The sequence below is a fragment of the Benincasa hispida genome, chromosome 11, assembly GCF_027475165.1.
Source record: "Benincasa hispida cultivar pf3 chromosome 11, pf3_genome.v1.1, whole genome shotgun sequence".
Classification (NCBI taxonomy): domain Eukaryota; kingdom Viridiplantae; phylum Streptophyta; class Magnoliopsida; order Cucurbitales; family Cucurbitaceae; genus Benincasa; species Benincasa hispida.
Window position 1 is genome coordinate 40,828,658 of NC_143488.1, and position 13,764 is coordinate 40,842,421.

Here is a 13,764-nt window from a genome sequence, read left to right on the forward strand (position 1 = left end):
GTTCGGAAAAAGGATGAGTTTGATGAGGTTGCACATAATGTGGAAGAGTCGCCCTCTATGATGCAGACGTAGAGTCAAACTGATTATTTCAGTCTGATGATGATGATGACGCTAGCATTTGGTTCAGGACATTATGACTCAGAGGCTGGTCCTTCATCTTCAAACGTGCATGGACATGGCCAGGGTCATGGAGAGCATAATGAATATTTATATTATGAAGCGCCTGCAGAGGTACCAGAGCAACATCAAGAAGAACCCGAGCAACCTCAAGTTCGAAGTCGACGACGACAACCAGCTCGAAATCAATGACATCTGCCTTGCAGGACACATTGATTTTTGTAATTATTTTTATATAAATGAGATATTTAATTTACATTTTTTTATGAGATATTTTTTTTTAATTTATTCTTTTTATATATTATGAATAGTAATTATTTTGATATAGAAGTTTTTAAATGTCACTAACATAAATAATAACATCAGATAATCTAAATCTAAAAAGTTAGATAAAAAAAACTTCAATATTCAAATTTACATATTTTATATAATAATTTGGGGACATAATAAATCAAATCAACACTCAAAACCTTCACATGCAAGTCTATAAATAAGACTAATTGATATAAAGAACATAAATTTTAATCACAGTAGTGAGGTCAATAGTTTAAAAGATTTTACAATGATTCCTTTTTGTACAATTGGTACCAAGATTTTGATGGAGTTTTTTTTTTTTTTTTTTTTTTTTTGAATTATAAATAATAATAAAATATTTTTAGAAATGGTTTTTATAAAATGGGAATTTTTTTTAAAAAAAAAAGGAAGAAAGAAAGAAGAAGGTGGAATGGGGAATTAAATAAAGAAAAAAAAGGAAAATTTGTACGGATATCTCACTCTCGCTAACATCTCGCTCTCGCTCAAAATCTCACTCTCGTTCTCATGATCTTGCTCTCTCAAAATCTCGCTCTCTCTTACTCTTCATTCTTTCATTCTCTCCCAATACAAAATTATTTATAACACATTAAATAATTATGAGTGTTATGAGGAAAGTCTTTCATTCTCTCCACATCAAATCATCTTGAGATGAAAAAACTACCCTTCATAAAGGTTCCAAAAAAAAAAAATCAAACCAAAAAAGAAAAAAACTGGAAACTCTCAAGTTAAGAAGCTTCGTGCCAGATATGCACCAATGAATGGGTTAGAAAGAATAACATATCAAGCTGGAAACTCCTAAGTTAAAAAGAAAAAACTGGAAACTCTTGCTCTCTCTCAAAATCTCGCTCTCTCTCAATATCTCACTCTCTCAGATCTCGCTCTTTCAGCTCTCTCTCAATATCTCGCTCTCTCTCTTACTCTTCCCTCTTTCGTTCTCTCCCAATACAAAATTATTTTTAACACATCAAATAATTATAAGTGTTATGAGGAAGGTCTCCGGAATGAGGAAGGTCTTTCGTTCTCTCCACATCAAATAATTATGAGGAAGGTCTCCGAAATGATAATTAAACAGACTCAATAATAATGTCAGGGCAAGGTCGAGGATTCAAAGTTCGACGTACAAAAAATACGAAAGGGGAAGGTCGAGGGTTCAAAATTCGACCTATATAGGTCGAATTTTCAACCCTCGACTTATTTAAAAAAAATAAAAAAACAACAATATTTTTACAAATAGTTTGAAAACAACAATATTTTTACAAATAGTTTGAAAACAACAATATTTTCCTAAATAGTTTCTAAAAAGACAATATCTTTTAATTTTTCCGGTTTTCTCAGTAAAAAGGTAAGAAGACGAAGTAAGGGCAAATTAAGTAATTTGGTAAGACGATGACGTCAGCAGAGGATCAATTGACATTATTTTTAAAAAAAGGATCATTATGGGCTCAATTTTTGGGTCATCCGTACAAATTTCTCATTTCCCCCACCTAAGCCTCGCAAACTCCGCTTCAGTTGCAATTGCAATCAATTTCGATCTTCTCCTTCTCCTTCTCTCGTTTCAATTTTTTTTTCTCCTTTCTTTCCCCATTTTTTCTGGTTCAAATTTAAGCTTCGATGGATTGGGTCTTGATTCTACCAATCTTTGTATAGATTTATGATAGTGATGATTCTGTCACCCCCCTCTACCGGCTTTATTCCGAGCCGCTCAAACACCCACCATCAGCCGGAATCACAACGAGTTCGTCCTTGAAAGGTATACTTTAAATTCGATCGAATTCTTCAACCAAAACCTTCCAGATCACCCTTCACCCTCAATGCACGACTAAAAAGTTTCTCTTTCACGCATTTTCACAAACAGGTTATGTGGACATTCTGTGGAATCCCACCGATGTGTTTGGCTTTTGATTTTGTAGGTGCGAGTGTTTCGATTTGCATCAAGATCTGATACCCTATGGCGATGCATGGTCTTGGCAAAAAGAAATTGTGAGAGAAAAGGTGGGATTGATCGATGCAAACCAGGATTGCCTGAATACGTTAATTTTTCTGCAGCATCACCCTGTATACACAATGGGCACCAACAGTACAGAAGAGTATCTCAATTTTGATCCCAAGAATTCTCCCTTTCCCATTTATCGCACTGAGCGTGGCGGGGAGGTTACATATCATGGCCCTGGCCAGGTACTTGATCAAAGTTTCTAACCATTGATTTAAGGACTTTATCTAACTTGTTTTATCGTTTGCTTATCATTATACATAAGGACATATTGCTTTTATAGGGTAGTTTTTGTTTGACTCAATTATAATAAATATCTTGAATTTTGCTTTTTGTTTCACTCAAAAGTATCCAGATTCCTTCTTTCAAATTCGTAAAATTACCCTTATGTTTAGATATCCTTTAGGGTGTTTGAGGAAAGGAGTTCTGAGTTGAATTCTAATGTCTAGAAACTATGTGTTGGGGTAGAAAGTTGTGAAGATGATATCAAGTTCCTCGGTAAATATGCAAAAGAGAGAATAAGAGAAAAATAAAGTTTCTCGACAGGTTCAAACAAAAGTTGGGACTTAGAATGATGTGAGGTGACCTAATTTGACAGTCCAAAACCAAATTTTCATTCTAAGTCACGATTCACCATTCCATATCGCAATGGATGTTTATTATTAGGAAAGGTAAATATTGTAAGAAAAAGGGCAAAGTACATGGCACTTTTTTTCTAAAAAAAAAAAATTATAATTGAACCTTTTTATTTTAATCATTTCACATCAAACTTAGAGTATACATACCTTTTTTCTCATATCAAATTTAGCTGTATTCTTCACATTGTGATGTGAGGCTACTTTTCTCAAGGTTTTGGCAATTTTGGAGAAAAATATCAGAGTTGCTAGTTTGGTTTGTTTTAGAGGATCATTTACTATTTTTGTGGGGTTTCTATATGACATTGATAGGATTTGTCCTGTGCTGTAGCTATTAATGTACCCTATTATCAATCTGCGAAATCACAAGATAGATCTTTATTGGTACCTCAGGGCACTTGACATTTTTTATTCAAGTACTAAGACATCAATTACAACCTCAAAGATCGATGGTTGAATCTCCATAAACTCACCCCACAATTGTTGAACTAAAGAAAATCTTATATGATGAAAGCTTGGGCATACAAATAAGAATTTAGATCAAAGAGTTATTTCTTTCATACATATCACTACAAAAATTGCCAGAAAGCTACAAAATTGGTATAAATTAAGAAAGTGAGGTACATTTAACATCTATGGTTTAGAGATTATAAGATATCTCACCAAGGAAGCTTTTGGGTGCTTGCTTCAAGAACTCCAAAGTGAGGATGGTTTTATGATACATATCAAGTTGCAAAACTTCATAGAATTCTTGTATTAGCTTCAAAAGTGATATCTATCAACTGTGAATCCTTCTGAAATCTAGTATGTAAATCAACTTCTCTCAGAAACTCCTTGATGTTTCCAACCTTACGGTTTCGCATTCCATATGGAACTATCCAATTAAATGGAATTAGATCAGTGGTAACATTTTTTTTTAAACAAGAAACAAGCCACTTCATCAAGGTAATGAAAGCTAATACAAGTGAAAGAAAGGAAACAAAAGCTAAAGCAAAACACTAGAACATAACATAACAAGGATCAACAAGTGCACCAGGACATCTCAACTAGATTGACACCTCCATAGCACTCTCATCATCTCCTTACTCTTAAAGCAACGAGACTTAAAACTTTGAACTAAGCTGAAAGAAATCATGCCTGATATGCAGGCTTACATTAGATGCGGAACGGAAAGATAAACTTAAAGCCAAAAACTAAGCTATTACAAAATCATGGAAGCGGGAAAATGAAGGCATTCCAATTGAGATTGATGTCTTGAATGGAGAAATATTTAAATTCTTTTGCAAGGGAGCACCAAGAAGAGGCGTTGAGATGAACGATATCAAATTTGAGGGGGCTAAGAGATACTTTATCATGAAACACTCTTTGGTTCCTTTCGAACCATAATTCTGATAACAAAGCTTTTACTACATTGACCCAAAGTAATCTTGGCTTCTTCTTCAGTTTTGGACCGATCTGGAGTTGAAGCACATTATCCTTAAAATTAATGTCGAGAACCCAACTAACCTTGAAGCAGTTTAATAAACTAAACCAGCAATTTTCTACAAAAACACATTGGAAGAACAGGTGTGAAAGAGATTATGAACTTGCCAAACATAGTGGACAAACCTGTGGAGAGATGTAATGAGAGGGAAACTTTCTTTGAAAAATATCTGCACTGTTAAGCAAGCTGTTCAACAATATCCAAATTAGAATATTGACCCTTCTAGGGCCCTTGGATTTCCATAAAGCGGATTCCAAAGATGTTCCAATTGGAGAGGAGCAACATAGGTATAGAACAAGCGATTTGACTGAAAAGAACCCACTTGGTTCTAAAATCCACCTTCTTTTATCGAGAAGCGCATTAAGTTTAGAATGGGAGAGCTTTTCAGTCAAGAGCTGGAAATTTTCAGACTCATTTTCCTTTGGTAATATGTGAAAATAGAAAGACCAAGAGTCTAATGCCTCATCCCAAAAATCATTTAATGAACCATCGGGTTTGGTTGAAATGTTGAAAAGACTAGGGAAAGAGACTTTTAACGAAACAATGTCCAACCAAGAATCAAGCCAAAAAGCTATCCTCTTAGCATTTCCTACTTTAAAGGTTGCCAAAGATTCTACTTTTTGCCAAGTTTTTGAAATGTTGACCCAAGGACTTCTAAGACTGCTGGAATATTTACCATTTGTGTGCTAATCGAACTTGTTACTTCCATGTATGCTTGGAATTACTTTCCTCCATGGGGAGTTCTCATTGATGAACCTCCAACCCCATTTAGCTCGTAGACTTTGATTTTTGACTTTCAAACCACCAATACTGAGCCCTCCATCTTTTTGAGACCGAGATACTAGGTCCCATTTTACTAAGTGGCTTAATTTGCTTCCGAAATGCCCTTCCCAAAGAAAATTCCTCAAAAGTCTTTCTATAGTATTTACCACATTTTCTGGCATAAACAAAGTGACATATAGTAAGTAGGAATATGGGAAAGAACCGACTTACAAAGGGTGGATTGTCCTCCTCTAGATAAGTTATATCTCTTCCATTTGTCCAATTTACCTTGAATTTTATCAATCATAGGTTGCCAGAAAGCCAATTGTTCGAGGTAACCGCCTAGAGGGAGGCCAAGATACATAAAAGGAAGAGTGACAGCCTTGCAATTCAGCTTGATAGCTTCTGATTGTAACTTGTTATGATCTATATTGATACCACATATAGCTGATTTTTCCCAATTAATCTTCAGCCCTGAACACCACTCAAAAAGTTCAATTGTCTTCTTTAGGTTTTCGAGCTTTTCCTTATCATCTTAGCAGAAAATTAACGTGTCATCAGCAAATTGTAGCAAAAGGACATGAATTCTATCTTTGCCCACTATACAGCCTTCAAACTTGCCTTTTTCATGAAGTCGGGACAGTAATGCACTAAGGACTTCACTAACCAATAGAAAAAGAAATGGAGAAAGAGGGTCTCCTTGTATTATTCCTCTGGTAGTTGGATTCTCCCACGTGGTCTACCATTTATGAAAATTGAGAATTTTGTATTTGATACATAGCCCATCATCCACATGATCCATCTTGAAACAAAGTTCTTTTCAACAAGGATTTTCTCAAGAAACTCCCAATCTACACGATCAAAAGCTTTTTTTAGGTCGAGCTTTAAAATCCATCATTTTTTCTTCTTGGAACGATAATCTTCAACTGTTTCATTGTCTATAAGGATTGGATTTAGGATTTGCATTCCTTCGATGAAAGCACTTTGTGAAGCATCTATTATACTTGGTATGACTTTTTTCAACCTCTCTGCTAGTACTTTAGCTAAAAATTTATAAGTCAAAGTTGTTAGACTTATTGGTCTGAAGTCTCTTACCCGGACAGCATCCTTTTTCTTTTGAATAAGGTTGATGAAGTTTTCCTTTGTGCATGAATTCTGCTTCCCATTGCCATAGAAATCTTCGAAGAGCTCTAAGAATTTATCCTTGAAAAAATCCCAGAATTTAAGTAGAAATCAAGCTGTAAAACCATCCGGACCAGGGGCCTTATTTTTACCTAACAATGTTAAATCATATCTGATTTCTGCAGTGGTGAATCTAGCTGTCAGCTTTGAGTTTTCTGAAATTGAGACTTTAGACCATTGAATGTTGAGAGGTACTGTTCTTTGACCTGAAGACTTGGTATATAATGTGGAATAGAAGTCTAAAATTAGGGCTCCAATATCGTTGAAAGAATTGGTTGCTACCCCTTGGTCGTTAATAAGTTCTGAGATTAGGTTCCTTTTTTTCCTTGCATCCAAGAATTTATGGAAAAATTTAGTATTTTCATCCCCTAAGCTTAGCCAATTGAGCTTACTTTTTTACCTTAGGTTTATTTCTTCAATTCTATAAAGGAAAAATAACTCGGCTATCAAAGAAAATCTCAAACTCCTTTCTGTTTCTAGTAGACCATGAACTTCAATTTGCTGATCAAGTTTATCTATCTCTCCAGGTAACTTTTCCTCTTTTGATTTCCTTGCTGAATCATAATCTGAATGCCAAGATTTAAGAGCTGATTTCACTTTTCTTAGCTTGCTGGAGATTACAAAACCGGCCCAACCTTGCTGATATTCCAAAATTAAAGAGTCTTTAATGATTTTTCAGCTTTCTACTAATGATAACCAGCTGTTACAAAATCTAAAAGGGGCTGGACCCCATTCAAATGCTCATGCTTCAAGGATAATTGGGAAGTGGTCTGAACATAACCTTGCCATTCTTGATACTCTAGTATTTGCAAAGAGATCAACCCAATTGTTGGAGGTCAAGAATTTGTCTAGTAGTGAGTAAGAAACTGTGGAGCCTTCTCTTGACCAAGTAAATTGTCCATTACTAAGAGGAATTTCCATAAGCTTTACTAAATCAATGAAATTGTTGAACTTTTTCATACCTTTTGTTGGCCTCCCTGATGGAAACCTTTCTTGAACCCTTCTTGTAATGTTGAAATCTCCTCCTATACACCATGATTCACAGCAATAACCTGAGAGTGAGTATAATTCTGGCCAAATGTGTCTTCTTTCTTTGTAATCGGTGGGACCATAAACGTTCGAAACCCAACAAATCTTCTTACAAATTGTTGTACATTTTACAGATAAAGAGTATCCTCCTTTAAGAACTTCTATGACTGAGACTTTGCTTTCATCCCACATTGTTAATAAACCTCTTGATCTGCCTTGTGCTTCCATTAACTCCCATCCTATGTCTTTGGAGCTCCAAAGCTCTTTTATGATTCTGATATCAAAAAAATTCCTTATTGGTTTCTTGAATTAGGACCAGATCTGGATTGGTTTTCTTGATAATTCGTTTTACTGCCAGTCTTTTTGAGGCATCGCTCGGGCCTCTTATGTTCCATGAAAAAATTTTCATGATGGAATCTTGGAATTAACCAAAGATCAAGTCACAATCTTCCACAATTGATGTCAAGTTGCTGGGGATGTATTCTTTGTCGATGGCCTTAATGGAAGGAGGGAAGCTGCTGGCCAATTTGTGATCCTCTTCTGATTGAAAAAGGCAAGGCAGATCGTGTAGATGATCCTGTCCGAGATAAACCTCTTCTTGGAAGGGATCAAGTTCTAGAATATCTTCCTCATCACTGCTTATACTCAACAAGGAATCCTCATCAGAAGCATAATTTTTGATAGATGCTTGAAAGGGTTCAGATACACCTCGAGAAAAAGACACATTTGAGTCTCCAACTTTAATATCTTGAAAAGAGAATGGGAATGATTCGAGGGGAATAGCCACTGACCTATTAATTGGACTAGAGGGTATTTGCACCTTAGTACAACAATTCTCCAAAAGATCTGTGTTTAACATGAAAGTCCAATCATTTCGAAAAGAGGTTTTCTTCCTTGTGAAATGTTTTCTGAAAGGTTTCAAAAGAACAGTGGGAGATGACCAGAAGGTGTAGAAGAAGAGATTTTGGCACCGAGATCTTCTTTTGGTAATAATAGAACTTTATCTTGGAGGGAAGGAGTCGAAAAGGACTCTTGGACTTCCTTGTTTGTTGGTATTGAAAAAACCATAGAAGGGTCCAAAGTTTTAGGGCACGAGGGGGCTACAACATTCAACAGAACTTTTTGACTGTTTGTTGGAAATAAAACACCATTATTTAATTTTTCAGACTGTCGGTATTCTTCTGAAAAGGTGCTGATATTCTGGCTGTTATTGGAATTAAATTGAGTAATGGCTGGTGGAATAACCGAGAGCATGTCTGTTGAACTTCCCCTGGTGAGTTTTAATGCATTTTTTGATTCTCTCTCCATTAATTGATCTTCCTTCTCTCTTCTTAATGACAACTCTTTCTTCTCTCTCTTTTTGTTCACATTAAACTGGGTAGAAGAGTCAGAACTATTGGACTCAGCTTGAATCTCAACAGCCCTCTCTTCTGGCAGTATTACCATATTTTTTTCTATCTGAAAAGGCTCTTGAAACGAATTTTTTGGCTGAGAAGACTCCTGAACTTCCTTAAACAAAAGGCTGTTAGTATTTTCCTCTACTGGCATCATCAAAGCTTTTGAAAACAGGGGATTTCTAGAAAAATTAGAATTGTTGAATGCTGATTTTAGGAAGGACCAATCTTCGGATTTATTTGAATTTAAAAGACCTTCATCAAACAAAACTTGATTTATACGAGCTATATCTACCGGATTTGAAAGGTCTTCTTTATTGAAAAACTTCTTAACCTTGTCTAGAGGATCCAAAAATTCAATATCACCAAAGTGTAGGAAAATACTTCCCTTGTTTTCATCTGAAATTTCGATGGTTGCTGGCAAAAATCCACATAAGTTCTTCTTTACTTGAATTCTAGCTTCAATTACATTAAGAAAATTTAGTGTTTCCAAAGCAATTGCTTCTAATCCTCCAAAATATGAGCCGATAGCTTCAAAAATTTGCTTGCACTAGAATTTTAATGGCATATTTTTAATGGATATCCAACCCCCATAACCTTTAATTGACCTTGGACGACTATGTAAGGTAGTGTTCCACCTTTCAAATTTCAAATGAAGTTGCCCTATCCTCTGCCACTCTCCTTGTTTTGCTACTAATTCTTTCAAATTCCCTTTTTCAAGCTTTATCAGAGTTGATTCTGCTGAAAGAGGATTGATCAAAACTTTAGAATTGGCCCAAAGCTTTATTTCCTTTGAGACTTCATACCAATTGTTGAATTCAAATAACCGAGTTACTACCCATAATTTGCTGAAATCTTCCTTGAGGACATCATTGTTTTTTTTAATCCAAAACTCTAGTGACCTCTGTTTTTTTGAAGCCTGGGAAGGGTGGGAGTTCTGTTTTCCCGTAGAAGCTGGAATTCTGTTTTTCTTTCTTCTCCTTACTACATCTGCATAAGAGATTTAAACCTCCGAACGACTTTTTGGCATGATAATCTGTCCTTTTAGTTTCAATGCTCCTTCTAACATATTATTAAAAGAAAGCCAACCGGAGTTAGAAGTACCTGATGGAATATGAATGTAAAAACGTCCTCCAGATGCTGGCCAAACTACACATCTTAAAAACCACTTTGAATAGACTCGAATCTTTGAGAGCAAACTACACCAAATGCGTCTTGACCACTATTGACGACAAAACTGGAGGTTGGGAGCTTCAAAAGTCCAAAAATGTTTTCCCAGAACCAAAGGAGCTGAGATTCTGCCAAGAAGAGGCGTTTCTTAGCTTCGACATCTTCTGTGAAGATTTCTTATTGAAAATGAACACAAAAATGGATGTCGTTGATCCTATAGCTTATAACTTCCAGTGCTAAGCAATTCTTGGCAGGTGTAGCTGAAGGAAGGCTTTTATTTGCCATGCGATTCGGGTGTGGAAAGGGAGGGAAAATGGCAAGGAGATTAATTAGAGGCTGATTGGAGGGGAGGGAAGAATGGCGTTAGGCAGGATGGGGTGAAAGGGAAGAGAAGAAAGGAGAAAGGGGAGAGATCAGTGGTAACATTAAGTGCTAAAACATGAAATGTTATCCATTTAGATACCCTAATTCCAATGGCTTCCAGTTTCTGGTCTCCTGCAAAGGAAAATCATTTAAGAAATTCAATTCGCTATGTCGAATGTCGAAGTAGAGAGGAATGAATATAGCATTTAGAATATGCTACATACAAAAACAGAAGAGAAAAGGCTGAGCATTTGGAATATGGTATATACAAATTTCTACAAGGAATACCTACCCAGACACCTGTTAAACCATTGATTCGATGAGCATTGATCGAAAATGTCGAGGAAAGAACGCGTATGATGAGACCTCCTCAAGTGCCCTGAGGTACCAATGAAGATCCATCTTGTGATTTCGTAGATTGATAATAGGGTACATTACTAGCTATAACACAGGAAAAATCCTATCAATGTCATATAGAAACCCCAAAAAAATAGTAAATGATCCTTTAAAACAAACCAAACTAGCAACTCTGATATTCTTCTCCAAAATTGCCAAAACCTTGAGAAAAGTAGCCTCACATCATAATGTGAAGAATACAGCTAAATTTGATATGAGAAAAAAGGTATGTATACTCTAAGTTTGATGTGAAATGATTAAAATAAAAAGTTTCAATTATATTTTTTTTTTTTAGAAAAAAAGCGCCAGTATAGATACATGTTTGATCTGCTTCAACATGAACAGGTACATTACACTAAACCTAATTGATTATTTTATTCACATTTTTATTGTATTTGTCTTTAATATTCTCTAATATAATATTTTGTGTTTCAGGTTATTTGGGAGCCGTACAAAATTATTGTGCATACTTTGCCTAATTTTTGTACGAATGGTCAAAACATATGGTGGACGATGAGTCCTCTCATATGTTTTCACATTGGTGAGTGGCATCTTCCTGACAGGGTGATTAGACAATTCGGTTTTCAGCAGGATATCCCATTGCCTTGTAATACTGAACCCGTACTGCATGATATTGACCTAAGGACTGGAGATTGGTCCGAAAAAGTTGCACATTTGATAGTACGATGGCACTATCGTGCAAGGTTTATTGCAGTGAGGGTTTCTCTTGAACAGTTTGACACAAGTGTCACTCTAGAATATATTCATTGGTATACTAATATCACAAGGCGCTACGTCACTCGTCCAGGAGCAGTTGTGGGTCATCTGGTAAATGAATGAATATTATCTAATTAATTTTAATTTAAATTTATTTTAAATATTGTCTAGTTGTTTTATAATTCACAGAGATCGAAAACAGTAAACTCCGTGAGGTTGCGAATGATCCGAACTAGGTTCTTGCTATATGCAGTGACAACTAAAGCTATATGGAGGAAATTCATTATATGTACGATATACCTATTGTTCCTCCACCAGCTCCTAGACGTAGAGGACCTGTTCGGGAAGAGGATGAGTTTGATGAGGTTGCACATAATGTGGAAGAGTTGCCCCCTATGATGCAGACGCAGAGTCAAACTGATTATGTTAGTTCGATGATGATGATGTCAGCATTTGGTTCAGGACTTTATGACTCAGAGGCTGGTCCTTCGTCTTCATACGTGCATGGACATGGTCGGGGTCGTGGAGAGCATAATGAATATTTATATTATGAAGCGTCTGTAGAGGTACTAGAGCAACATCAAGAAGAACCCGAGCAACCTCAAGTTCGAAGTGGCGACGACAACCAGCTCGAAATCGACGACGTCCGCCTTGTGGGACACATTGATTTTTGTAATTATTTTTATATAAATGAGATATTTAATTTACATTTTTTTTATTTTTATGAGTTATTATTTTTTTAATTTATTCTTTTTAGATTTAAATAAAATAATAAAATATTTTTAGAAATTGTTTTTATAAAATGAAAAATTAAAAAAAAAAAAAAAAAGAAAGGAAGGAAGAAAGAAAAAAGAAGGTAGAATGTGTAATAATTAAAAAAGAAAAAAAAGGAAAATTTGTACGGTGTTGAGCTCTCTATCAAAATCTCGCTATTTCGCTCTCGCTCTCTCTCAAAATCTTGCTCTCACTCTCAAAATCTCGCTCTCCCAATCTCTTGCTCTCTCAAAATCTCGCTCTCTCTCATAATCTCGCTCTCAAATTTGAATGAGAAGTTCAGTGGCAAAAAGGAGATTCATTAGCTCATTATTTAGTTAGACTTGCTGAGATGATAGAATCCGTAAAAATTATTAACAAGCTTTGGAAGGAATTCTAGGGGACCTTATGAAAATTTAGAAATACGATCTTTTGATAGAGGAAGGTCTCCGGAATGATAATTAAACAGACTCAATAATAATGTTGAGAAGGGCAAGGTCGAGGGTTCAAAAGTTTGATGTACAAATGAAAGGAAGGTCGAGGTCGAATTTTGAACCCTCGACTTATTTTTTTAAAAAAAATAATAACAATATTTTTACAAATAGTTTGAAAACAACAATATTTTCCTAAATAGTTTCTAAAAGGACAATATCCTTTTAATTTTCCCTAAAATTTTAATGATTAAGTTCAAATGTCAACAATAATATATCTAAATTTGTATTCTTGTCAATGTTAATATAAATCTTTCATATTTGTTTATTCAGAACAAAAAATCTCTCACACGTTATTTAAAACTTAGATTAAAGTCAATGTTTTAACTATTAGAGACAAAATCAAAATGACTTGAATTTAAATAAAAGAAAGTAATGATTCTATTTTTTCTAAAAAAAATGTTTTGATTGAATACACGTCAACGATAGTAATAAATGTTCACTGCATAACTTTTTTTTATAATTAATAATGCAGCCTTAGGAATAAGGATTTAATTTAAAACTACAATATTATTATAAATACTTTTAAAATTACCATATTTTCCTAATTATTTTGATTAGGTTGATATCCTAAATCTCATGGGTCATGCTTGTCATTGTAATGTATAAACAGTTTTATTGATCTAAAAAAAATATGAGATATTTTATTCAATGTTTAGTAGTATTAACCCACAAAACCAATAAATAACGTCGGAGATTATCTTCTGTAGCTTAAACATGTATGTAGAGATATACAGATGGGTCATGTTTAAGTGATAACCTAAATGATCTATAGTAAATGGATAAGGTTGATACATTATCCTGGTGATACTATGAATACGACCCTCTTTGTAATGTTACAATTGTTGTAAAATGCTACAAATAATCTGATACTGATCATTCGTGTAGAGACATGTGAGCGGGGTATTCTATACAAAGAGGTTTGTATAAGATCAGACCACAAAATGACTAATCTCATTATATAACA

The 13,764-nt window shown here is 34.9% G+C and overlaps 1 protein-coding gene and 1 pseudogene across 11 annotated transcripts; one reads left to right on the plus strand and one right to left on the minus strand.

The window, feature by feature from the left end:
- Positions 1 to 1,923: 1,923 nt before the first annotated feature.
- LOC120091158 (serine/threonine-protein phosphatase 7 long form homolog) lies at positions 1,924 to 12,296 on the plus strand. Of its 11 annotated transcripts, none has more exons than XM_090307647.1 (5): positions 1,924 to 2,182; positions 2,288 to 2,607; positions 11,132 to 11,181; positions 11,272 to 11,664; positions 11,743 to 12,296. In XM_090307647.1, the coding sequence occupies exons 3-5, from the start codon at positions 11,155 to 11,157 to the stop codon at positions 11,950 to 11,952; spliced, it is 630 nt and encodes a 209-aa protein (XP_090163773.1). In that variant the 5' UTR covers positions 1,924 to 2,182; positions 2,288 to 2,607; positions 11,132 to 11,154; the 3' UTR covers positions 11,953 to 12,296. The 11 variants fall into 11 exon arrangements, with proteins under 11 accessions (XP_090163773.1, XP_090163780.1, XP_090163781.1 ...); XM_090307654.1 differs by having other exon boundaries at positions 1,926 to 2,182; positions 11,807 to 12,296; XM_090307655.1 differs by having other exon boundaries at positions 1,926 to 2,182; positions 2,343 to 2,607; positions 11,807 to 12,296.
- LOC120091157 (octanoyltransferase LIP2p, chloroplastic-like) lies at positions 3,698 to 11,023 on the minus strand (annotated as a pseudogene).
- Positions 12,297 to 13,764: the final 1,468 nt, after the last annotated feature.

Bases quoted from the DNA above. Each gene is read 5' to 3' on its own strand.
- LOC120091158 (XM_090307645.1), top strand. From the start codon at position 2,497: ATGGGCACCAACAGTACAGAAGAGTATCTCAATTTTGATCCCAAGAAT. The intron at 2,608-11,271 runs GTACTTGATCAA...TTTGTGTTTCAG, and splicing joins CATATCATGGCCCTGGCCAG to GTTATTTGGGAGCCGTACAA. The intron at 11,665-11,742 runs GTAAATGAATGA...TATAATTCACAG, and splicing joins GAGCAGTTGTGGGTCATCTG to AGATCGAAAACAGTAAACTC.